Source organism: Sturnira hondurensis, unplaced genomic scaffold (genome assembly GCF_014824575.4).
Source record: "Sturnira hondurensis isolate 20B ecotype Veracruz unplaced genomic scaffold, ASM1482457v3 Scaffold0001304, whole genome shotgun sequence".
Taxonomy (NCBI): Eukaryota; Metazoa; Chordata; class Mammalia; order Chiroptera; family Phyllostomidae; genus Sturnira; species Sturnira hondurensis.
In genome coordinates, this window is record NW_028073935.1 from 3,525,005 (window position 1) to 3,549,027 (window position 24,023).

At 38.5% G+C, this 24,023-nt stretch overlaps 1 protein-coding gene across 5 annotated transcripts in view; it reads right to left on the reverse strand.

The window, feature by feature from the left end:
* The window catches only part of SAP130 (Sin3A associated protein 130), a 90,734-nt gene that overhangs the window by 22,773 nt on the left and 43,938 nt on the right, over nucleotides 1-24,023 (reverse strand). For 4 of the 5 annotated variants that reach the window (XM_037070089.1, XM_037070106.1, XM_037070125.1 and 1 more), the window contains 4 exons: nucleotides 21,388-21,690; nucleotides 20,526-20,703; nucleotides 18,349-18,453; nucleotides 4,371-4,729 (listed from right to left, as the gene is read on the reverse strand). In XM_037070089.1, the coding sequence (XP_036925984.1) occupies nucleotides 4,371-4,729; nucleotides 18,349-18,453; nucleotides 20,526-20,703; nucleotides 21,388-21,690 (945 nt within the window). The remainder of the gene's footprint in view (nucleotides 1-4,370; nucleotides 4,730-18,348; nucleotides 18,454-20,525; nucleotides 20,704-21,387; nucleotides 21,691-24,023) is intronic. The other variant, XM_037070097.1, reaches the window with a different exon arrangement.

Sequence of the window (24,023 nt, forward strand, 5' to 3'; positions counted from 1 at the left end):
GTCCATGGGTTGTAGGTGTAAGTTCTTTGGACTCTCTCTTCACTATATTATTATTAACCTTAATCTCCCCATCTATTTTATGCCTACCAATTATGCTTATTTCCCAAACCTTTCCCCCCTTTCTTTATCCTCCCCATGACCCTCCATGTGATCTCCATTTCTGTGATACTGCTGATATCCTAGTTTGCTTAGTTTTTTATTGTTCATAGTTTTTGATCTTCTATTTCTTAGATAAGTCCCTTTTAACATTTCATATAATAAGAGCTTGGTGATGATGAATTCCTTTAACTTGACTTTACCTGGGAAGCACTTTATCTGCCCTCCCATTCTAAATGATAGCTTTGCAGGATAGAGGAATCTTGGATGCACGTCCTTGCCTTTCATGACTTCAAAAACTTCTTTCAAGACCCTTCTTGCCTGTAAGGTTTCTTCTGAGAAATCAGCTGATAGTCTTATGGGAACTCCTTTGTAGGTAACTGTCTCCTTTCCTCTTGCTGCTTTATGATTCTCTCCTCTTTAATCTTGGGTAATGTGATTATGATGTGCCTTGGTATGTGCCTCGATGGGTACAACTTCTTTGGGACTCTAAACTTCCTGGACTTCCTGGAAGTCCATTTACTCTGCCAGATTGGGGAAGTTCTCCTTTTTTAAATATAGTAAGTTTCAATTTCTTCCTCTTCCTCTTTTCCTTCTGACATGCCTATGATTCAGATGTTTGGATGTTTAGTGTTGTCCCGGAGGATCCTAAGCCTCTCCTCATTTTTTTGAAGTCTTATTTTTTCATCCTGTTCCAGTTGAATGTTTATTTCTTCCTTCTGCTCCATATTATTGATTTGAGTATTGGTTTCCTTCCCATCACTGTTGGTTCTCTAAGTATTTCACTTTGGGTAGTCTTCATTTCTTACTTCATTTTTGTGACCTTGCTCAAGCAATTCTGTGAGCATCCTGATTACTAGTGTTTTGAACTCTGCATCAGACAGGTTGCCTCTCTCCTCATCATTTAGCTCTTTTTCTGGAGTTTTGGTCTGTTATTTCATTGGGGCCATATGTCTTTGTTTTAGAGTACCTGTTACCTTATCAGGGGCAGAGCCTTAGGTATTAACCAGGACAGGACAACCCTCTTTGCTGTGTTGTGATGCTGTCTGTCAGGGTGGTGTCAGAGAGGGAACAATGCGTTTCACTTGCTCCCTCTGTTCTAGCACTACTTTCTGTCATTTCCCTCACTTCCCAAAAGTGGACTGTGCCCTTTCGGGTGCTGATTCCCAGGTGAGTGGGGTTTTGTATGTTTTAGGATTCTGTAGGACTCTCCAACGAACTCTCCTTTGAGACTGGAAGCATCTTCAGCCTTTGCAACTCCAGACTTTTACAGCCAGAAGTTTTGGGTCTTTAGTTTCCTTGTCAGATGGCCCCCACCTCCTGCACCCGCATGATCTGCCCCGTTGCTGCAGATCCNGTGCCCTTTCGGGTGCTGATTCCCAGGTGAGTGGGTTTTGTATGTTTTAGGATTCTGTAGGACTCTCCAACGAACTCTCCTTTGAGACTGGAAGCATCTTCAGCCTTTGCAACTCCAGACTTTTACAGCCAGAAGTTTTGGGTCTTTAGTTTCCTTGTCAGATGGCCCCCACCTCCTGCACCCGCATGATCTGCCCCGTTGCTGCAGATCCTGTCCCACCAGCTGGCCATCTCTGCCCCTCCTCTCAGTCTGGATGAATGTTCTTTACATTGGTGGTTGGAGTTCCATGCAGTTTGATATTCTGGCAGTTCTGGCTGTTTGTTGTTTTTAAACTGGTTGTTGTATTTCTTTTAGTTGTGCAAGGAACCGAAGTATTTCTCCCTACACCACCATCTTGCCTAGAACTCATATGAGTCTTTATCTTAACTGAGCTTTCAACAGCATGTGATCCAGCTGATTACTCCCTTTCCCCTGAAATATTTTTGTCCTGGTTTTCCAGGACATACTCCACATTTTATTTTTACCTTTTATCATTCAGTCTCCTTTGCTTGGTTCTGTTTCCTGTCCATCCTCAGAAAGTGATCTTATCCAGGCCCATGGCTTTAAACATAATATGTATTATTAAATATAACATAAACATTAAGCGTAATTAATGACAACTCCTAATTTATGCCTGTAACTTCCATTTTCTATTCCCAAAGCAAGGCTCATAGATCCAACTACCTACCTGACATCTTCATCTGGAAGTCTAACAGATATCTCAAACTTACCATATCAAAAATGAATTCCTTCTATTGCCCTATAAAATGTGGTCTTCCTACAACTTTCTCTATCTCAGCTGATGGCAACTCCCGGCTTCCACTTACTAACCCCAAAGTGTTGTCATGGACCCTATGATATGCTGCTGTTCTCTCACACTCAACATCTAATCTTGAAAAAAATTCTCACAGTTGTATTTTAAAAACGTTATCTAAAAATTCAATCACTTCATGCCCTGGCTGGTGTGGCTCAGTGGATTGAGTGCAGGCCTGCGAACCAAAGGGTTAATTCAATTGCCAGTCAAGGCATATATCTGAGTTGCAGACCAGGCCCCCAATAGGGGCCACACAAGAGACAATCACAAACTCATGTTTCTCTTCTTCTGTTTCTCACTCCCTTCTTCCCTCAGTCTAAAAATAAATAATAAAATGTTTAAAAAAATAAAAGAAAATAAACCCCAACCAGTTCATATCACTTCTGCTGCGACTACCCTAGTTGAAGTCTTCTTGGTTCCTTGCAATTAATGCAATAGCCTCTAAGTTAGCCTCACCAATTACATCTTTGTTCCCACAGCTTTTTCTATACATAGCAGACAAAGTAATCTGTAAAAAATGAAAGTAACCCAAGTCCCTTGTTGGCTCAAAACCCTCCAACAGGTCCCAACAACGTCCACAAAGACCATGTTCTCACAATGGCCCATAAGCTCTCATAGTCTTGATCCTGTTTCTCTGACCCTATCTTCTACCACTTCCTCAGGCACTTACCTCCATCTTCTTGTGCCACTGCTATTCTTTGAGCACAGCAGGCACGCTGCTGTTTCAGGGTTCTTACTCTTGGTCTGAAATGCTCTTTTCCCCTTCCAAGAACTTACCTGTTTAATGTTTCTACTCAAAGATAACTTTCTTAGTAGGTCTTTCCTTTAGAAGTCTTTTAAAACTCACAGCTCCAGCCCTCACATTCCCTTATATTTTTGTCCCTGCTTTATTTTACTGTTCATTAGCCCTGCTGGAGTGTAACCTCCCAGATATTGGAATTGTACTTTTTCTACTTTGTATTTTATAAATTTCTGATACTGAATGTTACTTCTGTAGTTATAAAAATCAAGATCCACAATAAATTATTTTTAAAAAACCCTCCAAAGTGACCTGCCCCTCACAAATTGGAAGTTAACAGTCAAGAAGAGGAAAAGGAGTGAAGAATATTTTTATGATTTTACTAATCACATATAAGTTTATCAATAAGAGTATTTTCAGCAACATAAATCTTACTTTATCGCATAATAAAGTAACAAAAAGTGGGAAGGAATAAATTGTAAATAACCAGTACTTAGTTATGATTGTATCTTGACATTTCTTACATGGCAATATTTTCTGAATACAAAGCAGCTATATTAAAGGATATATAAATAGCCTTGGAGGAAAATTAATTTTGTTCATTATATTGGTAAGAAGTAAAATTAACAATAAAAATAAATGTTAACCTTTTGCATGATTTTGTAAAAATTTATTTATTTTTAGACAGAGGGGAAGTGAGGGTGAGAGAGAAACATCAATGTATGGTTGTCTCTCACATGTCCCCTACTGGGGACCTGGTCCACAACTCAGGCATGTACCCTGACTGGGAATTGAACTGGCCACTCTCTGGTTTGCAGGCTGTACTCAACACACTGAGCTATACCAGCCAGGGCACAACCTTTTGCTTGATTTTGATTAAGAAATAAAATTAATTGTAAAACCAGCAAAACAGTTTTAGTTTTCAAAAGGACCTTCCATTTATTAAAAAAGCTAATAAAATGCAAATTTAAAATGGCAATGGAGAAGTCAGTATTTCTCAGGAGAAACAGTTTTGGCTCTCAGGAGAGTTAAGAAAGAGGAAGAAGGAGCTGCCAATAAAAAGTATTTTGGTCCTGACTGGGTGGCTCAGTTGGCTGGGCATCATCTTGCAAAGCAAAAGGTTAGTGCTTGGTTTTCAGGTCAGGGCACATGCGTGGGTTGTGGATTTGATCCCTGGTAGGGGTGCACACAACAGGCAACCAATTGATGTTTCTCTCTTACATTGACATTTCTCTCCTTTCTCCTCCCTTCCCCTCTCTAAAAATCAATGAATGAATAAAAAAAATATCTATTAAGAAAAAAGAGTATTCTGTGAGTGAACTTACCAGAAACTGGCCTCATAATGTCCACTGGTTCCACTTCTTCTTTAACTTTTATCTCAGGCACAGGAGGAACCAAAATTGAGGAGGGACTGCCACCCACACCTGCTGATGGCAGAGTGGCAGCAGCAATGGTAGTGATGGGAGGAGTGATGGGAACTGCTCCAGGATTGGTTGAGAGGGCTACTGCTGGTTGTGATGGGGGACTAGCTGCAGCAATCATGGTTGGAATGGTTGGTGGAGGCTGCTGAGTTGTGGGAGGAACTGCAATGGTAGGCTGATCATTATTTTGATTGGACACAGTCTCCATGGACACAGTGGCTGGAGTGGCCATGGATACGTGGATTTCTGACTTAGGTTTGGCACTGAAACACAAAAGCAAAGATAATGTAGCAAACAACAGAAAACTGACTTAACCTGCAATACCTCAAAGGATAGGTATTTGTCCAATTCTTTCTGTAAAATATAGCAAAAGTAAAATAAGTATTTGTTGATTCTAAAAGTTGAATTTTTTTTAGAGGAACCTATATAAAGGATACATGGACAACAACTGAGAAGGGTGGAAATGGGAGGGAGGGGGGAGGATGGGGGGTGGGACGGGATGGGAGTAATAGACAGAAAACTGTACTTGAAAAATAATTAAATAAAAAAATTAAAAAAAAAAAAAAAAAAATAAAAGTTGAATTTTAAAGTTTTTTAAAAAATCATAATTTTTAAAATATGCCCTCCTTGGCGCTCTCCCTCTTAGGAGACCATGTGCTTAACTGTTTTCCCTATTCTTCCTCCCAGGTGTGTAACCTTCACCTTCCCTCTCCTAAGCTCCCAGGGCCCTTCTTTTGCTTCTGTAGCTTGTTTTCTGAGCACACATGGCCCAGCTGGCTCAAATGTATTGCCTTGTAATTTTCTAAATAAACTTTCTCTTATAATAAGAAAAAAATGCCCCCTTTGCCCCAACTCACCATGTTTTTATAAGCAGTAATAAAATTAATTTAGAAAACCAAGCATATTTTTTAAAAAATCAAAGTCACGTCATCAAAAAAAATCAATTTTCATTATGTTTTGCACTTTCCTTCCAGAATTCCTTAACACCTATGTTGTCTTAGGTTTTTTATTGACTACAACTGTATCCATATTTCATATGTAGTGTCTTTATACCTATTTGATGTAAAAGAGGAAACTCATGCACATGGCAAAGATACAAAAGGATACAAATGAAAAATAATTTCCCTCCACTTCCCACATCCAACCTACTAAACCAGCAACACCACCCCTGTAATTTTCCAGTATATTTTACAAGAGATACTTCTGGAATCTAAAGTAGCTACAAATGCAATGTTTACAAATGTGTATCCTTAGCCCTGGCTGGTGTGGCTCAGTGGACTGAGTGCCAGCCCGCAAACCAAAGGGCCACTGGTTCGATTCCTAGTCAGGGCCCTCGCCTGGGTTGCAGGCCAGGTCCCAAGTGGGAGCGTGTGAGGTGACCACACATTGATATTTCTCTCCCACTCCTTCTCCTTCCCTTCTTCTCTAAAAATAAATAAGTAAAATCTTAACAAAGATAACTTAAAAAAGAGAATGCTGTAAGATGAAAGTTGATGTCACCTAGAAAGCAAAAGAGATTTTCAACCTAAAATTCTCCTAGCCATTATATCATTTAAGAGTGTGGGTAGGACTTGTTTATAGAAAAAAATGGCATAGACATTTTTGCCTATTCCTCCTAAGTATAGCTAAAAATAGTGAGTACTGATTATGAGTACTATATATAAAACAAACAAATAAGCTGGGGAAAGATGAAGAGTAGACATACTTGGCTAGGAATCTCAGGACCCAAGGAATGATACAGAAGTAAGTTCCCTGTGTTTCTTTTCTGCCTCTTATGTCCCAGAATGTGTGCCAATAAGCTGGCAAACCAGAAATGTCAAAGGACACTGAGGAAATAAGCCTCAACAAAAGTCTTTTCTCTCTAGCCAAGGAGTCCAGAAAGATCATTAAGGTAAAAAATTTGTAGATAATAACTATTATACTCTAGTGAAACACCACACTGCCTTTGTAACCCCATCCCCATACCCTCTAGCTTTGAAGAATCAAGACCTTCACACTTGCCAGGTGGTAATGAGGGACTAAATCCTCTCTCCTCCATCCCACTACTAAAGAGGTATGAAAAGAGGCCAAGAAGGGAACCCGAACTTCAATCCCCAATTGGCAGTAAGAAGGCAATGTTCTCCCTTCCTCAGCTGGGTAGCTGAGTGTGGGACCACTCTCAAAAGGTATATAAATAAATTCCAGTCTCCTAATACTAAAATGTCCAGGTACAAATAGAAAATCACTCATCTAATCAAGAGTCAGAAAAAACACAACTTGAAGAAACCATGTAAGAATTAGCTGACCTGGACTTTAATGCAGATATCATAAAAAAGCTTCAATAAACAAGTATAAATTCACTTAATCTTAACAACAGTGAGAAAATAGATTGAAAAGGGTAAAATACATTTTTCTTATATAAGAAGTGTCAAATACTGGCACTGTAGTGCTTTTTCTTTGTTATGAAGGGTGCTCTAAAAAAGCAAGAAAGTAAGTCAAGAAAAACAAAGTGAATGGGCTCCAGGTGATTAGCTGAAGGGACATAGAGCATGATGAAGAAAGGAATCAGCAGGAATAGTAGCTGGGCATCAAGTCCGAAGCAACCAATGCAGAATGGAGTAGGGAGAAGAAAGGCTTCAAGGAGGAATCTCGTCCAGGAAAAAGAGATCTGATAAGGTCTGCCTGTATTTAGAATGCCATAGGTTTGGTGGTGTTTGAGAATAAATTAGTGATTGCCAGAGAAAACCTAAGCAAACATTAGCAGTAGCCTTGTAGAACTATGTAACTTCCTTTCAACTCAACTTTTAAATTTATCTTCACAGCTTTCGGATTCATTTTTCAAGTTCTCACCTGAGAATGTGCCTATATATGTGAAAGGGAAACACTGATTGGTTGCCCTGACAGGGGATCAAACCTGCCAACTTTTGATGTATGGGACAATGTTCTAACTAACTGAGCCACCCTGCCAGGGAAGATCCACTTTTTAATTTTAGTTTTCTGTTTAAAACACTTATCCTTTATTGCTTGTTTTGAATTAGTAATATTTTCACATTTCAAAAGATATACTAATAAGTCTCCTCCCCCCGTGAGCCTATCTACCACCAGCTCGACACAACACTACTCTATTTCCATATTTTACTGAATCTAAGTTGCCAGCATTATAGAACACACCAATATTTTGTGTACTAGTAAAGGATCCATTAGTTAATGACAGAATATTAACATGCTATCAATTTTAAATTATGTTGATTTCAGAGATGTTGGTATGTCTATGTTGATCTTGTATCATACTAAATTCTATATGGTTTTTATCTTTCTTTTTAAAATGTTCTTCACTGTTTTCATTTCTATCCTCTATGTCTACATTATTTTCTTTTTTAATTTTGGTTTAATTCTGTGATGGTTTCTTCTAGATCTTGAATGAACTGTGTCAACTCATATCTCTTTATGTTTTATGATTTCCTCTTGGTAGTTTTCTCATCTTTGTGTTTTCCCTCATTGGGCTGTGGTCATGTCAAACATTCTGTTACAGATTTCATCTGATCCATGTACACAATAAATATATTAGTACATTTCGTTGCTCTTTCTGGGGCGTGAGACAGACTGTGCAACCCAGGGTTCTAGTGTGGGGAAATAAAGCCTCAAAAGCTCTGACTTCAGGCAGTGGGAGAAACTCCCAGCCTCACAGGAGACTTCGATGCAGAAACCCACAGGGTCAAAGAATGTATACAAACCCATCCAGCTTGGAATCAGAACCAGAAAAGCCCAATTTACTTGTGCATAACAGGGGACTTGACTGAAAGCCAGCCAAGAGCCAAGCAAGTGGCACTGTTTCCTCTCTGACCCCTCCCCAACATACAGCAGCAACACCATGTAGCCAAGTGGGCTGCCCTGCCCTGGTGAATATCCAAGGCTCTGCCTCCTACTACGTAACAGGAAGGCCCAGACCAAAAAAAAAATGTAGCCCAAATGAACGAACAGAGCAGAGCTCTGAAAATACAACTAACCGATGAAGAGATAGCCAACCTATCAGACGCAGAGTTCAAAACACTGGTAATCAGGATGCTCACAGAAAGGTTAAGTATGGTCACAAAATAGAGGAAGAAGTGAAGGCTATGCAAAGTGAAATAAAGGAAAATGTATAGGGAACCAACAGTGAAGAGAAGGAAACCAGGACTCAAATAAACAATTTGGAGCAGAAGAAAGAAATTAACATTTAATCAGAACAGAATGAAGAAAGAAGAATTAAAAAAAATGAGGAGAGGCTTAGGGACCTCCAGAACATCTTTAAACATTCCAACATCCGAATTATAGGGGTGCCAGAAGGAGAAGTAGAAGAGCAAGAAATTGAACACTTATTTGAACCAATAATGGAGAAATTCCCTAATCTGGCAAAGAAAATAGACTTCTAGGAAGTCCGGGAAGCTCAGAGAGTCCCAAAAAAGTTGGACCCAAGAATGCACACACCCAGGATTAAAGAGAAGAGAATCTTGAAAGCTGCAAGAGAAAGGGAGACAGTTACCTACAAAGGAGTTCCCACAAGACTATCAGCAGATTTCTCAAAAGAGACCTTACAGGCAAGAAGGGGCTGAAAAGAAGTATTCAAAGGCAAGGATCTACATCCAAGATTACTCTATCCAGCAAAGGCTATCATTTAGAACCGAAGAGCAAATAGAGTGCTTCCCTGATAAGGTCAAGTTAAAGGAGTTGATCATCTACAAGCCCTTGTTATATGAAATGTCAAAGGGACTTATCTAAGGAAAAGAAGATGATCAAAAATATAATCAGTAAAATGAAAACAGACACATGATTATCAACAACTGAACCTAAAAACAAAACAAACTAAGCAAACCACTGGAACAGAATCACAGATGGAGATCACAGGGGGGGTTATCACTGGGGAAGTGGAGCAGGAGAATTAGGGGAAAAGGTACAGGGAATAAGTAGCATAAATGGTAGGCAAAATACAGACGGGGAGGTTAAGAATAGTATGGGAAATGGAGAAGGAAAGGATCTTGTATGTATGATCCATGGACATGAACTAAGTTAGGGGAATGCTGGTGGCAGGTGGGGTACAGGGCAAAGGAGAATGAAGGGGAGGAAAACAATGGGACAAGTGTAATAACATAATCAATAAACTATATTTTTAAAAGAGAAGCATCTAATGCTCAAATAAAGAAAAACAGAAACCTCTGGGATAACAACATCAAATGGTCTAACATTTACATCACAGGGATTCCAGAAACATTTTAAAAAAAGGAGGGCAGGGGCAGAAAACATATTTGAGAAAAATAAGGCTATAAACTTTTGCAGTCTGGGGAAGAGAACAGATATCCAGGTTCAATAAGCACAGAGAATTCCAAACAAGATGAACTCAAAGAGGCCCACACCAAGAAAGAAGAAATTAAAATGGCAAAGTTAAGGAAATAATCATAAAGGAAGCAAGAAAGAAACAAGTCACATACAAAGAAAACCCCATAAGGCCATGAGCTAATTTCTCAGCAGCAATTTTTCAGGCCAGTGGACAGTGGCAGGAAATATTTGAAATGCTGAAAGAAATGAACCTATAACCTAAAATATCCTACTTGGCAAGGTTATCATTCAGAACTGAAAAAGAGATGAAGTTTCCCAGACAAGAAAGAAATTAAGTTCACCATCACTAAACCAGCATTACAATAAAATGTCAAGAGGTCTTCTTTATGTAGAAAAGGACATAACCAGAAATAAGAAAATATAGGAAAATTTTTACTAGTAAAAGCAAATAAATATATAGTAAATAAGGTTAATCCAAAAGCTAATATGCAGGGATCAAGACAAAAGTAGCAAAGTTAACTATAACTACAAGAAACATGTGACATAGAGAACAAAAAGACACAAGAGAGAGGTCAAAACATAAAGCATGGAGAGGGTAGAAAAATGTAGTAATTTTAGAATGTGTTTGAAACTTAAATGCTTAGCAGCTTAAAACAAATTGCTATAGATATAGGTGGATACACATGAACCTCATGTAACCACAAACCTACAAAAATGAAGAGAAAGGAACCCAGACGAAACATTATAGAAAATCAGCATATCAAAAGGAAAGAGAGGAACAGAAAAAAGAAAGGGACAGAGGAGAACAAAAACAATCAGAAAACAACAAATGGCAATCAATAAATACTTTAAATGTGGATGAATGTATAAAACTATGAGACAAATCTGTATGTTGTCTGTAAGAGACTCACTAGATCAAAATATACAAATGAAAAGGGATAGAAAAAGGTATTTCATACAAATAGAAACAAAATCACAGTTGTGGTAGCTAGCTATACTCAGACAAAACAGACCTGAAAACAAAGACTGTGAAAAGAAACAAAGAAGGATATTACATAATGATAAATGGGTCAATCCAAGAAGATATAATACTTATAAATACATACACACCGAACACAGATATACCAAAGAATATAAAGCTAATATTAATGGGTATAAGACAGAAGTTAACAGTTGAGGAATTTAATACCTTACCACAATGCATAGATCTCCACAGACAATCAATAAGGGAACCATGGTTTTAATGTCATATTAGAGCAGATCACATAATAAACATTTACAGAATACTTAATTCCCAAACTGCAGACACATATTTTTTTCATGTACATATGGACCATTGTGCAGGATAGACCACATAAGGCCATTAAATCAGCCTCAATAAATTCAAGATTCAAATTACATAAAGCCTATTTTCTGCCCTCAATAGCATAAAACTAGAAATCAAATGCAGGAAGAAAACTACAAAAAATACAACCATGTGGAGATTAAACAGCATGCTACTGAACAGCCAATGGATCAAAGAGGTAATCAAACAGAAAATCTAAAAATACCTTGAAAAAAATGAAAACACAAACTTACAAAATTTACGGGATGCAGCAAACATAGTTCTGAGAAAGTTCATACCTATACAAGCCTACGAAGGCCTACAGGCCTATGAAGAAGAAAAATCCCACCTGAAACTAATTCTGAATGTCATCTGTAATGGAAAAAAAAACAAGCAAAAAAGATCTCAAATAACTTCACGTATGTAGGTTCTACACAAAGAAGGAAAAACTAACACCAAAGTAAGCAAGAGGAAGGAAACAGTGAAGATCAGAGTAGAAATAAATAAAATGGAGACTGAAAAAAGAAATAAGAAAGATCAATGACAGCAAGAGTTGGTTTTGAAAGAATGAATAAAATTGACAAACCTTTAGCCAGGCTCATCAATAAAAAAGGGAGAGAACCCAAATCGAAAAAAAGAAAATCAGAAACGAAACAGGAGAGATTACAACTGACACCACGGAAATACAAAGAACTGTTAATGAATACTATGAACAATTATATGCCAACAAACTGGACCACCTGGAAAAAATGGAAGTTTCCAGAAACACACCACCTTTGAATACTAAACCAGGAAGAAACAGAAAATCTGAACAGACTATTAGCAATGAAGTTGAAGCAGTAATCAGTATCTCCCAACAAACAAAAGCTCAGGAGTATTCACAGGTGAAGTCTAACAACTATTTAAAGAAAAATTAGTATCAATGCTTTCAAACTATTCCAAACAATTGAAGAGGAAGGGATGTTTCCAAACTCATTCTACAAGGCCAGCCTTACCATGATGCCAAAACAAGACAAAGATACTACAAAAAAGAGTACAGGCCAATATCCCTGATGAACACAGATTTAAAAATTGCCAACAAAGTACCTACAAACTAAACTCAACAGTACAGTAAAAAGATTATACACCACGACAAAGTGGATTTATCCCAGGGATGCAGGAATGCTTTAATATTCCCAAAGCAATTAAGGTGATACATTGTGGCAACAAAACCAAGGATATCAAAATCCTATGATCTCAAGGATTTGAAGGTATAGAAGGATCCTACCTCCAGACAATAAAGGCCATGACAAGCCCACAGCTAACATTATACTCAATTAGTGAAAAGCTGAAAGCTTTTCCTCTAAGATCAGGAACACGACAAAGATGCTTACTCTCACTGCAATGTTCAATATAGCACTGGAAGTCTTAGTCACAGCAATCAGACAAGATAAGACATAAAAGGCATCCCAACTGGAAAGGAAAAAGTTAAAATGTCACTATTTTCAGATAACATACTGTATAAAAAGCCCTACCAAAAATATGTAGGACACATCACCAAAAATTACTAGAATTAAGAAATGAATTGAGTAAAGTAGCAGGATACATAATTAACACACAGAAATGTCACATTTCTGTACACCAGTAATGAATGATCAGAAGTTAAGAAAATCCCACTTACAACTGCATCATATAATACCTAGGAATAAATTTAACAAAGGAGGTGAAAGATCTATATTCTGAAAACTTTAACATACTGAAAAAAGAAATTGAAGAAGACAAAAATAAATGAAAGACTATACTGGGCTCATGAATTGGAAGGATTAATATTGTTAAAATGTCCATTCTACCCAAGCAATCTACAAATTCAATGCAATCCCTATCAAAATACCAAGGATATTCTTCGCAGATCTAGAAAAAGTAGTTCAAAATTTATACAGAACCACAAAAGACCATAAATAGCCAAAGCATTCTTTAGAAAGAACAAAGCTAGAAGTATGTGCCATGATCTCAAACTATACTATAAAGTTATAATAGTCAAAACAGTATGGTACTGGCATAAAAACAGACACATAGATCACTAGAAGAGAAAAGTCCATAAATAAACTCTCATTTATATGGACACAGGAGGCAAGAATACATAATGGAGAAATGACAATGTCTTTGAAAAGTAGTGTTGAAAAGGAAAGATATATGCAAAAAAAAAAAGAAACTGGACTACTCTTTTACACTATATACAAAAATAAACTCAAAATGAATTGAAAACTGAAATTAAATGAAACAATAAAACTCCTAAAATAGATAGCAACCTGTTTGACATCAATCTTAGTAACATCTTTTTACATAGTCCCCTTGAGCAAAGGAAACAAAAGCAAAAATAAAGAAATGGGAAAAAAGAAAAGAAAAGAAATGGGACTACATAAAACAAAAGCTTCTCCAGTGTGAGAAATCTTCCATGAAATGGAAGACAACCTATTGAATGGGAGAATGCAAATGATATGTGCAATATGGGGTTAATATCTAAAATATATTAGAAACTCATATCTTAATGACAAAAAATAAGTATTTGATTAAAAACCAGGCAGAGGAAATGAAGAGCTATATTTTCAAGGAAGACATACAGATGTCAACTGACATATGAAAAGATGCTTAGCATCAGTAATTATTAGGGAAATGCAACCAGGAGATAACATCTAACACCTGTCATAATGGCTATTATGAAAGTTAATAAATAATAAGTATGGGTGAAGATGTGGAGAAATCCACTTCTGGGTATTTATTTGAAGGAAATGAAAACACAAACTCGAAAAAATATATGCTCTGCTCCCCAGGCCTCAGACACCACAATATCCCTTTGCTTGTGATGCAGGGAGACCATATATTCCAGTTGAATGGGTGCAAGAGCTTTGTTTCTGCCTGGAGAGAGGGCTTGGACAATGAGGCATTCTCCCCTCTTGCTGCCCTAATTCCTTTCCACTGAGATCCAGAGCTGGTAGGAGATGAGTGCTGATGGCATTCTGTACTGCTTTGCATTTTGGTTTGTGTGTGTTTCTTCCCACTCACTCCACCCTCCTTTGGACATCTTAGCTGGTCTATGAGCTCTTTTACCAGACTATGCTGTGGAACTGCCATGGCATTTAGTTCAAAATTAAGGGGTGTTGGCCTGAAATAAAATTCACTTATTAAAAAAAAAGTTCATTGCAGCATTACTTTAAATAGCCAAGAAATGGAAGTAACCTAGGTATCCACTGATAGATGAATGGATAAGGAAAATTTGGTATATATATACAATGAAATATTATTCAGAAATAGAAACAAAATCCTGCTATGTACAACATGGACCTAAAGGGTAATACACTAAGTGAAATAAGTCAGAGAAAGACAAATACTGCACGATTTCAGTTATATGTGGCATTAAACAAAATCAAAACAAACAAACAAACAAATAAAACACAGAGACTTACAGAAACAGGACTTCCAGCCAAGATGGAGGCATAGGTAGACACACTGTGCCTCCTTGCACACCCAAAGGGACAACAAAAAATTTAAAAACAAAAAACCACCAGAACTGCCAGAAAATAAAACTATATGGAAGTTCAACAACCAAGGAGTTGAAGAAGAAACACTCACCCAGACTGGTAGCAGGGGCAGAGATGGGCAGTTGGGTGGAGAGGATGTGCATTGAGGTGGTGGCTGGAGGACCAGGCGAGGCAGTGGCTTGCAGACTGGGTAGTCCCACATTTGCATGCAGATAAACTGGGAGAAACAACTGGAGCTCGAGACAGACCCACAACCTAGGGTCCCAGCATCAGGAAATAAAGCCTCAAACTTCTAACTGAAAACATCTGTGGGGGTTGCGGCAGCGGGAAAAACTCCCAGCCTCACAGTACAGCTTGTTGCCCTTCCCCACATACAAAGTCATAACCCAGCAACAAGGGTTGCCCCACACTGGTGAACACCTAAGGCTCTGCCCCTTATTATGTAAGAGACCCGTCAAAAAAAAAAAAAACCAAAAAAAAAATCAACAAAAGTTCCAAGTTAAAGAACAGATCAAAACTCCAGAAAAAATACAACTAAGCGACAAAGAGACAGCCAACCTATCAGATGCATAGTTCAAAATACTGGTAATCAGGATGCTCACAGAACTGCTTGAGATTGGTCGCAAAATGAAGGAACAAATTAAGGCTACCCAAAGTGAAATAAAGCAAAATATACAAGGAACCAACAGTGACAAGAAGGAAACTGGGACTCAAATCAATAGTGTGGAGAAGGAAGAAACATTCAACCAGAACAGAATGAAGAAAGAAGAATTCAAAAAAATGAGAAGAGGATTAGGAACCTCTGGGTCAACATTAAATGTTTCAATATCTGAATCATAGGGGTGCCAGAAAAAGAAGAGGAAGAGCAAGAACTAAAAACTTATTTCAAAAAATAATGAAGGAGAACTTCCCCAATCTGGCAAAGGAAATAGACTTCCAGGAAGTCCAGGAAGCTCAGAGAATCCCAAAGAAGGTGGACCCAAGGCACATCCCAAAGAAGGTGGACACCAAGGCACATCATAATTACATTAGTCAAGATGAAAATGAAGGAGAGAATCCTAGAAGGAGCAAGAGACAAGGGGACGGTCACCTACAAAGGAGTTTCCATCAGACTATCAGCTGATTTCTCAAGAGACCTTACAGGCAAGAAGGGGCTGGAAAGAAGTATTCTAAGTCATGAAATCCAAAGACCTACATCCAAGATTGCTCTATTCAGCAAAGCTCTCATTTAGAATGGAAGGGGAGATAAAGTGTTTCCCAGATAAAGTCAAGTTAAAGGAGTTCATCATGGCCAAGCCCTCATTATATGAAATGTTAAAGGGACTTATCTAAGAAAAAGAAGATAAAAAATACGAACAGTGAAAGGACAGCAAACACAGTCATTAACATCCACATCTAAAACAAAAGCAAACTAAGCAAACAACTAGAACAGGAACAGAACCACAGAAATGGAGATCATATGGAGGGTTATCAGCAGAGGAGTGGGAGGGGGAGAATGTGGGAAAAGGTACAGAGAATAAGTAGCATAAATGGTAGGTAGAAAATAGATGGGGAGGTTAAGAATAGTATGGGAAATGTAGAAGCCAAAGAACTTATGTGTACAACCCACGGACATGAACTGAAAGGGGGGAATTTGGGTGGGAGGGGGTGTGCAGGGTGGAGGGGAATAAAGTGGGGGAAATGGAACAAATGTAATAGCATAATCAATGAAATATATTTAAAAAAATTAATCAACCCCCCCCAAACTGATGGCTGCCAGAAAGGATGGGTAAGAAAGGTAAAGGGGTATGTAACAAATATGTGGTAAGCACAGTATAAGATATATAAACATCTAATCACTGTTGCACACCTGGAACTAACATAGTATTGTATGCCAACTATACTTTAATAAAAACTAAATGTCAGAAGTAGATCCAAACTTAGGAGTACGAGAGTACCTCAAGGCATAAATGGGCTCTTGATTCGCCTTATAAGTTATACACTGTGAAGGTTAGCTCTATTCCAACTACTCTCTAATCAGTTTAAGAAAGAAAATATTTGAATTTTCAACACTTCTAATGTTCTGAATTAGAGTGTACTAAGTAAATATTAATTTCACTATTTTTTCATTGCCTTATAAAACTGACAGACAGTTGTTAATATTCTCACAAATGTTTTTAAAGTTCACATAATAATCCTATATTCCTCCACTGAATAATTCCTCCACTTTGCACAATTTTAGCTTCCATGTTTTTTTTTTCTCCACATTCCTGCATTAATGTGCAAAGTTATGTCTCCAACTACTCCTACATTAAAGTCTTGGTTCCTACCCTTTCCTTTGTCTGATACTATAAAAGATCAGGGAGCATCTGGCTTACTCCTTCATTCTCTTAAACCTTTGTGAGATTAAACATCATCTCTTCCATATCACTTTCATTTTTATCATTTAACATATTTTTAAAGATTTTACTTATTTAGTTTTAGAGAGGGGAAAGGGAGGGAGAAAGAGAAGAAGAGAAACATCAATGTGCGGTTGCCTCTTGATAGCCCCCTACTGGGGGCCTAGCCTGCAACCCAGGGCCCCAGGCCTGCAACCCTGGGCCTCCAACCCATGTCCCTGACTGAGAATAGCACTGATGACCTTTTGGTTCATGGGCCAGTACTCAACCCACTGAGCCACATCAGCTAGGGTACTTCCCCCATTACTTTATATTCACTTTACACTGCTTTTTTCCTTCACATATTTATTAATTCTTTAAAAAGTATTTTATTCTTTATGCTATTATAGTAGTCCATTATTTTTTTGCACTCACTAGAAAGTAAGCTAAGAACAGTTTGCCTGTTTTAGTCACTCTTACGTACCCCCAGATTCTACAATGACACTTGGCACATGCTAGGCATTCATAATTCTTTTTTGAATAAAGTTTTATGAAGTATACCTAAATATATTAACATGGCAAGCTATTACTGACATTAAGTTAAAAAAATCAATCAGCAAGATCCCGTTTTTAAGGGTCTGTCAATCTATATATATGTGTGCATATATGTAGAAAAAGATGTGGAAAGACACTTAACAAAACTGTTACCAATCAACCCTGGCTGGTGTAGCTCAGTGGACTGAGCAAGGGCCTGTGAAGCAAAGAGTCGCTGGTTCGATTCCCAGTCAGGGCACATGCCTGGGTTGCAGGCCAGGTCCCAAAAAAGGGACACATGAGAGGCAACCACACATTGATGTTTCTCTCCCACTCTTTGTCCCTTCCCTTCCCCTCTCTCTAAAAATAAAAAACAACAACTTTTATACCAATCAATGATATTCTGGGGAGTGAGACTGACAAAGAGTAGAAAAGTGATTTTCACTTTAGACTTTAAATATTTTTATAATGTCTCATTTTTATCCAAAATAATTTCACTTTTTGAATTAAGATGATATAGAATAAAGAAAAAAGCATGTATTAACTATTGCCATGCCATTTATAACAGCAAAAATAACTGGGTGTTTACTACAACAGAGGTTCTATTCTAAGCCCTTTTGTTGAGTCATTTCATTTGAATACATAGGAATCTGATTAAATAAATGTTATACATGTGCTCATTTCATAAATGAGGCAATGAGGGTCAGAGAAGTTGAAAAATGTGTGGTCATGTAGATAAGAATAGCATATAAAAACTGCACATAAGCTAATTATGTGAAATTGGTCATGTTCATTAGACTCTTTCTTCCCCAATTATGTACAGTTGGAGGCAAGAGTAGTAACAGGTTTGTGCTCACCCTGCTGGCCTAGGTGACCCAGATGTACTCCGCAGAGAGCTTTCCACTCGAGGGCTAGACACTTCAGGAGGCTGAGGAGGAATGAGGGTTTTTCGAACTGCAATTCTGAAAGAGATGAAAGACAAACCAAAACACCTCAGCAGTCTAAGGGTATTAAAAGATAAGAAGTACAAGATACACATTTCCTAGGCATACCTATAGCACAATGAAAGCATCGCACTGGCTAAGTATTTTTAATGATTTTTAAAAATATTATTAAAGTGATATAGGCACAATATTTAAAAAATAAAATAGTACTAAAAGGCTTTTAATAAAATGCAGAAGGTCCCTTCCCTATTCCTCCCCACTTCTTGCCCATCACTCTCCAGGAAGCAACCACTGTGACTCTACTTGCTTTTTCTGGCATGCTTTATCACCTTTCTACTTAATATTAAAATTTAAGCCTATATTAAGTGTTTGCAATCATTATGATGTCTATGCATTTATACTGACTCGAGCCAATTACTAGCAACCAAGTGAAAAATGTTGGTCAAGGCCGTTAGTGACCAACTGTGCCATAAAGTAGGGACCACGTATGGCTCAGACTGAGAATTAACCATTGGGTTTAGCAATGTAGAAGTCATGAGTGATCTTGACATGTTTAGTTTTGGCAGAGGGGGAACAAATGTCAGACAAGAGTGGATTTGAGAGAAAATGGCTAGAACCAGAATGTACCATGTTACAATGCCCAATGATTAATGAATCTAGACACTGAACCTCAAGACAGCTAGCATCTCAAAAAGGGTGACCACCAGACATGTCTCCTGGTAAAGTAATAAATAAACGATGGACTTATAAAGTATTCATGAGAAAAGAAAAAAAAGTGAATCTAATCAAGCCTTTAAGATTCAAGTAACAGCATAGAGAAAACATGGAGAGAAGAACAAGTGAAACTACACTAAGGGGGAAGTGGGTTGAATTGTGCTCCCTAAAAAGATATAGCTAAGTCCTAATCCCTGGCATCTGTGAATGTAAAAAAAAATAGGGTCTTTGTAAATGCAATTAAGGTAAGGATCTTGAGATTATTCTAGATTTACAGTATGCCCTAAATCCAGTAACTGGTAGTTACAAAACAGAAAGAGGGAAATTTGAGACACAAACATAGAAGGAAGGTCATGTGAGCACTGGAGTGAGGAGTCCACAAGCCAGGAAATGCAAAGGATTACCAATAGCTGCCAGAAGGTAGAAGAGAGGCATGGAATGGCTTCTCCCAGAGAGCATTCAGAAGGAACCAACCCTGACAACACCTCAATTTCAGATTTCTAGCCACCAGAACTGTGAGAATAAGTGTTGTTCTTAGCCACTAAATCTGTGGTAACTTGTTCTAGCAGCCCTAGGAAACTAATATAAGGGAGATGCAATCAACAAAATCCAGGGAGAGAGAGAGGGAGAAAGAGGAAAAATTATAGGACCAAAGACCAAGTTTCTTCAACAAATACATTTTAATAAAAAAAAAGAGTCTTAGGATACATATCCACTAATCATAATGTGTACATCTTATCAGAAAACTAGTTCAATTAAATAATATAAAACAAAATGTGTGACATTTGAGATCACTGGAAATTTGAATAATGATTAAGTAATTGATGGCATTAAGTGGATATTGTATTTTATGGTATATGTCTCTCAATAGACACATGCTGAAATACATACAAATCAAACAATGTGCTGTTTGGAATTTGCTTCAAAATAACATGATGGAAAAGGGTGGGTTGGCATCTAGATAAAATTGACCATGAGATGGTAAGTTGATAATTAAAACTGAATAATGGGTACACAATGATATGTACCAAATTTTATTATATTTAAACTTTCCCATAAGAAACAAAAAAGACGAACTCCACTATACACCCCTCAGAAGCAAAGCAAAACAAAACAAAACAAACCCTGACCTCCCACACTAATGGGATATACCACTATAAACACAGAATGACTAAACTTAAAAAATGTGCCAGTAACAAGAGTTGGTAATGATGAATGCATTCATCCCCACAGGTGGTCAGGATTTAAGTGGATATAAGCACTTGGAAAAACTACTGGCATAATCTACTACGGTTGAACATAAGTAGTGCCTAACCCAATTAAACCAACTATATTTAGAACCAGCAGTTTCATTTGGTACCACTGGGTCTACTCACCCATCTGTGGCAGGTTTCTTCCGAAGTATGCTTGGCCGGGGGGATGAGCCCTGGGCTGGAACATTGGTGCTAGCACTCTGGCTGTGGGTCTGTACCACAGTTGTTGCTGCTGGAGAAGCACTGAATGGGTTGCTAATAGGGTTGGCTACAATTGTGGCTCCATCAGCCAACACCACTGCTGGAGGACAGGATGGGGTCAGAAAAGATCAACAAAAAGAGGGGAAGGCAAGAAACATTACTAAAATGTCTTATAAAACAAGAATTATCCTATCCAGGTTGTGTCTATCCAATTTCAAGAAGATAAGAAATGGGAACATAACGTTCTTTTGTCTAAAAGATAAAAGGCAAAGTAGCAAAGGTTAGTTACTAAGTCTACTGATGCATGATCAATAACCATTTTCTTTGCTCTATAATCATAATTACTAAAATGAGGTAAGATATATAAAGTACATGGTATACTTTAAGAAATCTCCCCGTTTTTGTAAAATAAAACCACTTTCAATCTTAAAAATGGTTCCAAGATTCCAGTTTACCTTAATTTTACAGGTTTACATAAAATCATCCCCAAAATCTTCACTAGAATAAGAAAACGCCTATTATAGGGTGAATTTGCTCTTTCAACTAAGAGTTTTAATTTACAGAATGCTTCTCACCATGTGCAAATGGCTATAAGGCTGTGTATGTATGCACTTTTAATGAGTCTAACAGGTAAGTTCTAAGCATCTCATGTTACAAAGCAGAAATGAAAGCTTAGAGGAATTAATTACCTGAGACCACAAGCCAGTAAGTGGCAGATCCAGGATTTAAACCCATTATTATCTCTTTTCTCCACACCAACTTACACGCAAAAAAGGAAAATTACCTGAAGTCTTTCCTTCAGTTGGAGGCTGCTGAGTACCCACTGATGCAGGCTGAAGTCCTTGGGCACTGATTGGGGTTGCTGAGTGAATTCCCTGTGTGCCAATTGGTGCTGGCTGTATTCCTGGGGTCCCAATGGGGGCTGGCTGTATCCCCTGTGTACTGATGGGAGCAGGCTGGATCCCTTGAATGTGTCGAGCATGAGATGCATCCACTGTCATCAACTGCATGGGGTTCAGGTGAACTGTAGAAGCCACCCCGACACCAGTCTGAGCTGTTATGGCAGAATTTGGAGCTTGAGCTGAAACTAAAAAGGATACAAAAACTGACTATAAGAATATTAGCTTTGATTAGACACAGTTCACATAAGGAAAACACTAAAATGAAAACAGAATTTTCCCACTAAATGAGATCTTTTATTTAAAACTATATATTGAGGTTCCCCCTTACTTCCTACCAATTAGATATGATCTTTTTGCAGATTACTAAAAATAGCATTAGAACAAGAAAAAAGCAAACTATGTATTAAATTCCAAATGTGAGCCAAGCAACTGTGCTAAATAATTGATATAAAATTTTTAGGATACACCCATAGTTTCCAAGTCAAGAATATTTTGCTTTAATTTATAGAACGACTATCATAAGCACTTCTGAAAATGCAGTGCTTACAAATTATAAATTCTATATATCCATAAAAATAGAGAACAAGCAAGTTTCCCTTTTCTTATACAACAAACATATCTATCATCTATGTGCATATTAAAAACAACAAAATAAAAAACAAAACAGTTGGCCAGTGACCAGTGACCAGCCCTGACCAGTTGGCTTAGTTGGGTGGGTTTGCCCCACAAAGCAAAAGGTTGCCAGTTTGGGACTTCCGCCAAGATGGAGGCATAGGTGGAAACACTGTGCCTTCTCCCACAACCAAGTTTGAACACAACAAAGGTTTGGAGAACTAGGACACACCCAAAGACCAGAAAACGGAATTATACAGAAGTCAGACAACTACGAACGGTTCAACCTGGATGGTAAGAGGGGCGGAGCCAGCAGCGGAGCTGGGTCGGGCAGGACAGATCCCCCGACCTAGGTGCACAGGCAGCCCGGAACCAGTTGGGGTGTGGGGCAGACTGACCGTGGTCGCACATTCGCGCACAGTGAGACGGACCACGCAGGCCCCAGGGGGCGGACCCAGTGGTGGAGGGCTGACGGTGGTGGCACACTCACGTGCAGTGGAACACAACACGTGGGCCTAGGGACGGTGGTGACTGCAGTGCCAGCGGGGGCCGTGGCAGCAGTCGGCAAAGGGAAGCCATTGTCCCTCTTTGACCCCGCCCCCACATACAACGTCACAACCCAGAGACTTAGTTGCCCTGCTCTAGTGAACACTTTAGGGCTCTGATCCAGCTACGGAGCAGGCACAAACAGACCAAAAGATGGCGCAAGAAGAACTCAAAGTCCCAGAGCTGATAACTCTCAGCAACCGAGAAATTGCCGGTCTCTCAGAAGCACAATTCAAGACACTATTCATCAGGATGCTCACAGAACTGGTTGATTATAGTCACAAATTAGAGGAACCTATGAAGGCTAAACTAATTGAAATGAAGGGAGATGTCCAGGAAACCAATAGCGATGGAAAGGAAACTGGAACTCAAATCAATGGAATGGACCAGAAGGAAGAACGAAACATCCGACCAGAAAGGAATGAAGAAATGAGAATTCAAAAAAATGAGGAGAGGCTTAGGAACCTCCAGGACATCTTTAAACGTTCCAACATCCGGATTATAGGGGTACCAGAAGGGGGAAAGAAACAGCCACGAGTGGAAAACGTATTTGAACAAATAATAAAGGAGAACTTCCCCAGTCTGGCAAAGGAAATAGACTTCCAGGAAATCCAGGAAGCTCAGAGAGTCCCAAAGAAGTTGGACCCAAGAAGGAACACACCAAGGCACATCATAATTACATTAGCCAAGACTAAAATGAAGGAGAGAATCCTAGAAGCAGCAAGGGATAAGGGGACAGTCACCTACAAAGGAGTACCCATCAGACTGTCAGCGGATTTCTCAAAAGAGACCTTACAGGCAAGAAGGGGCTGGAAAGAAGTATTCCAAGTCATGAAATCCAAAGACCTACAGCCAAGATTGCTTTATCCAGCAAAACTTTCATTTAGAATGGAAGGACAGATAAAGTGCTTCTCAGATAAGGTCAAGTTCAAGGAGTTCATCATCACCAAGCCCTTATTATATGAAATGTTAAAGGGACTTATCTAAGAAAAAGAAGATGATCAAAAATATGAACAGTGAAAGGACAGCAAACTCACAGTTACTAACAACCACACCTAAAACAGAAGCAAACCAAGAGGACAGCTAGATCAGGAGTGGAACCATAGAAATGAAGAACACATGGGGGGTTAGCAACAGGGGAGTGGGAAGAGGAGAAGGCACAGAAAATAGCATAGATGGTAGGTAGAAAATAGATAGGGGGGAGGGCAAGAATAGTGGGGGAAATATAGAATCTAAAGAACTTGAGACACGTGGTTATAAACTAAGGGGGGAGAATGGTGAGGGAGGGAGTGTGCGGGTGGAGGGGAATGAAGGGGGGGAATAGAACAACTGTAATGGTATAATCAATAAAATCTATTAA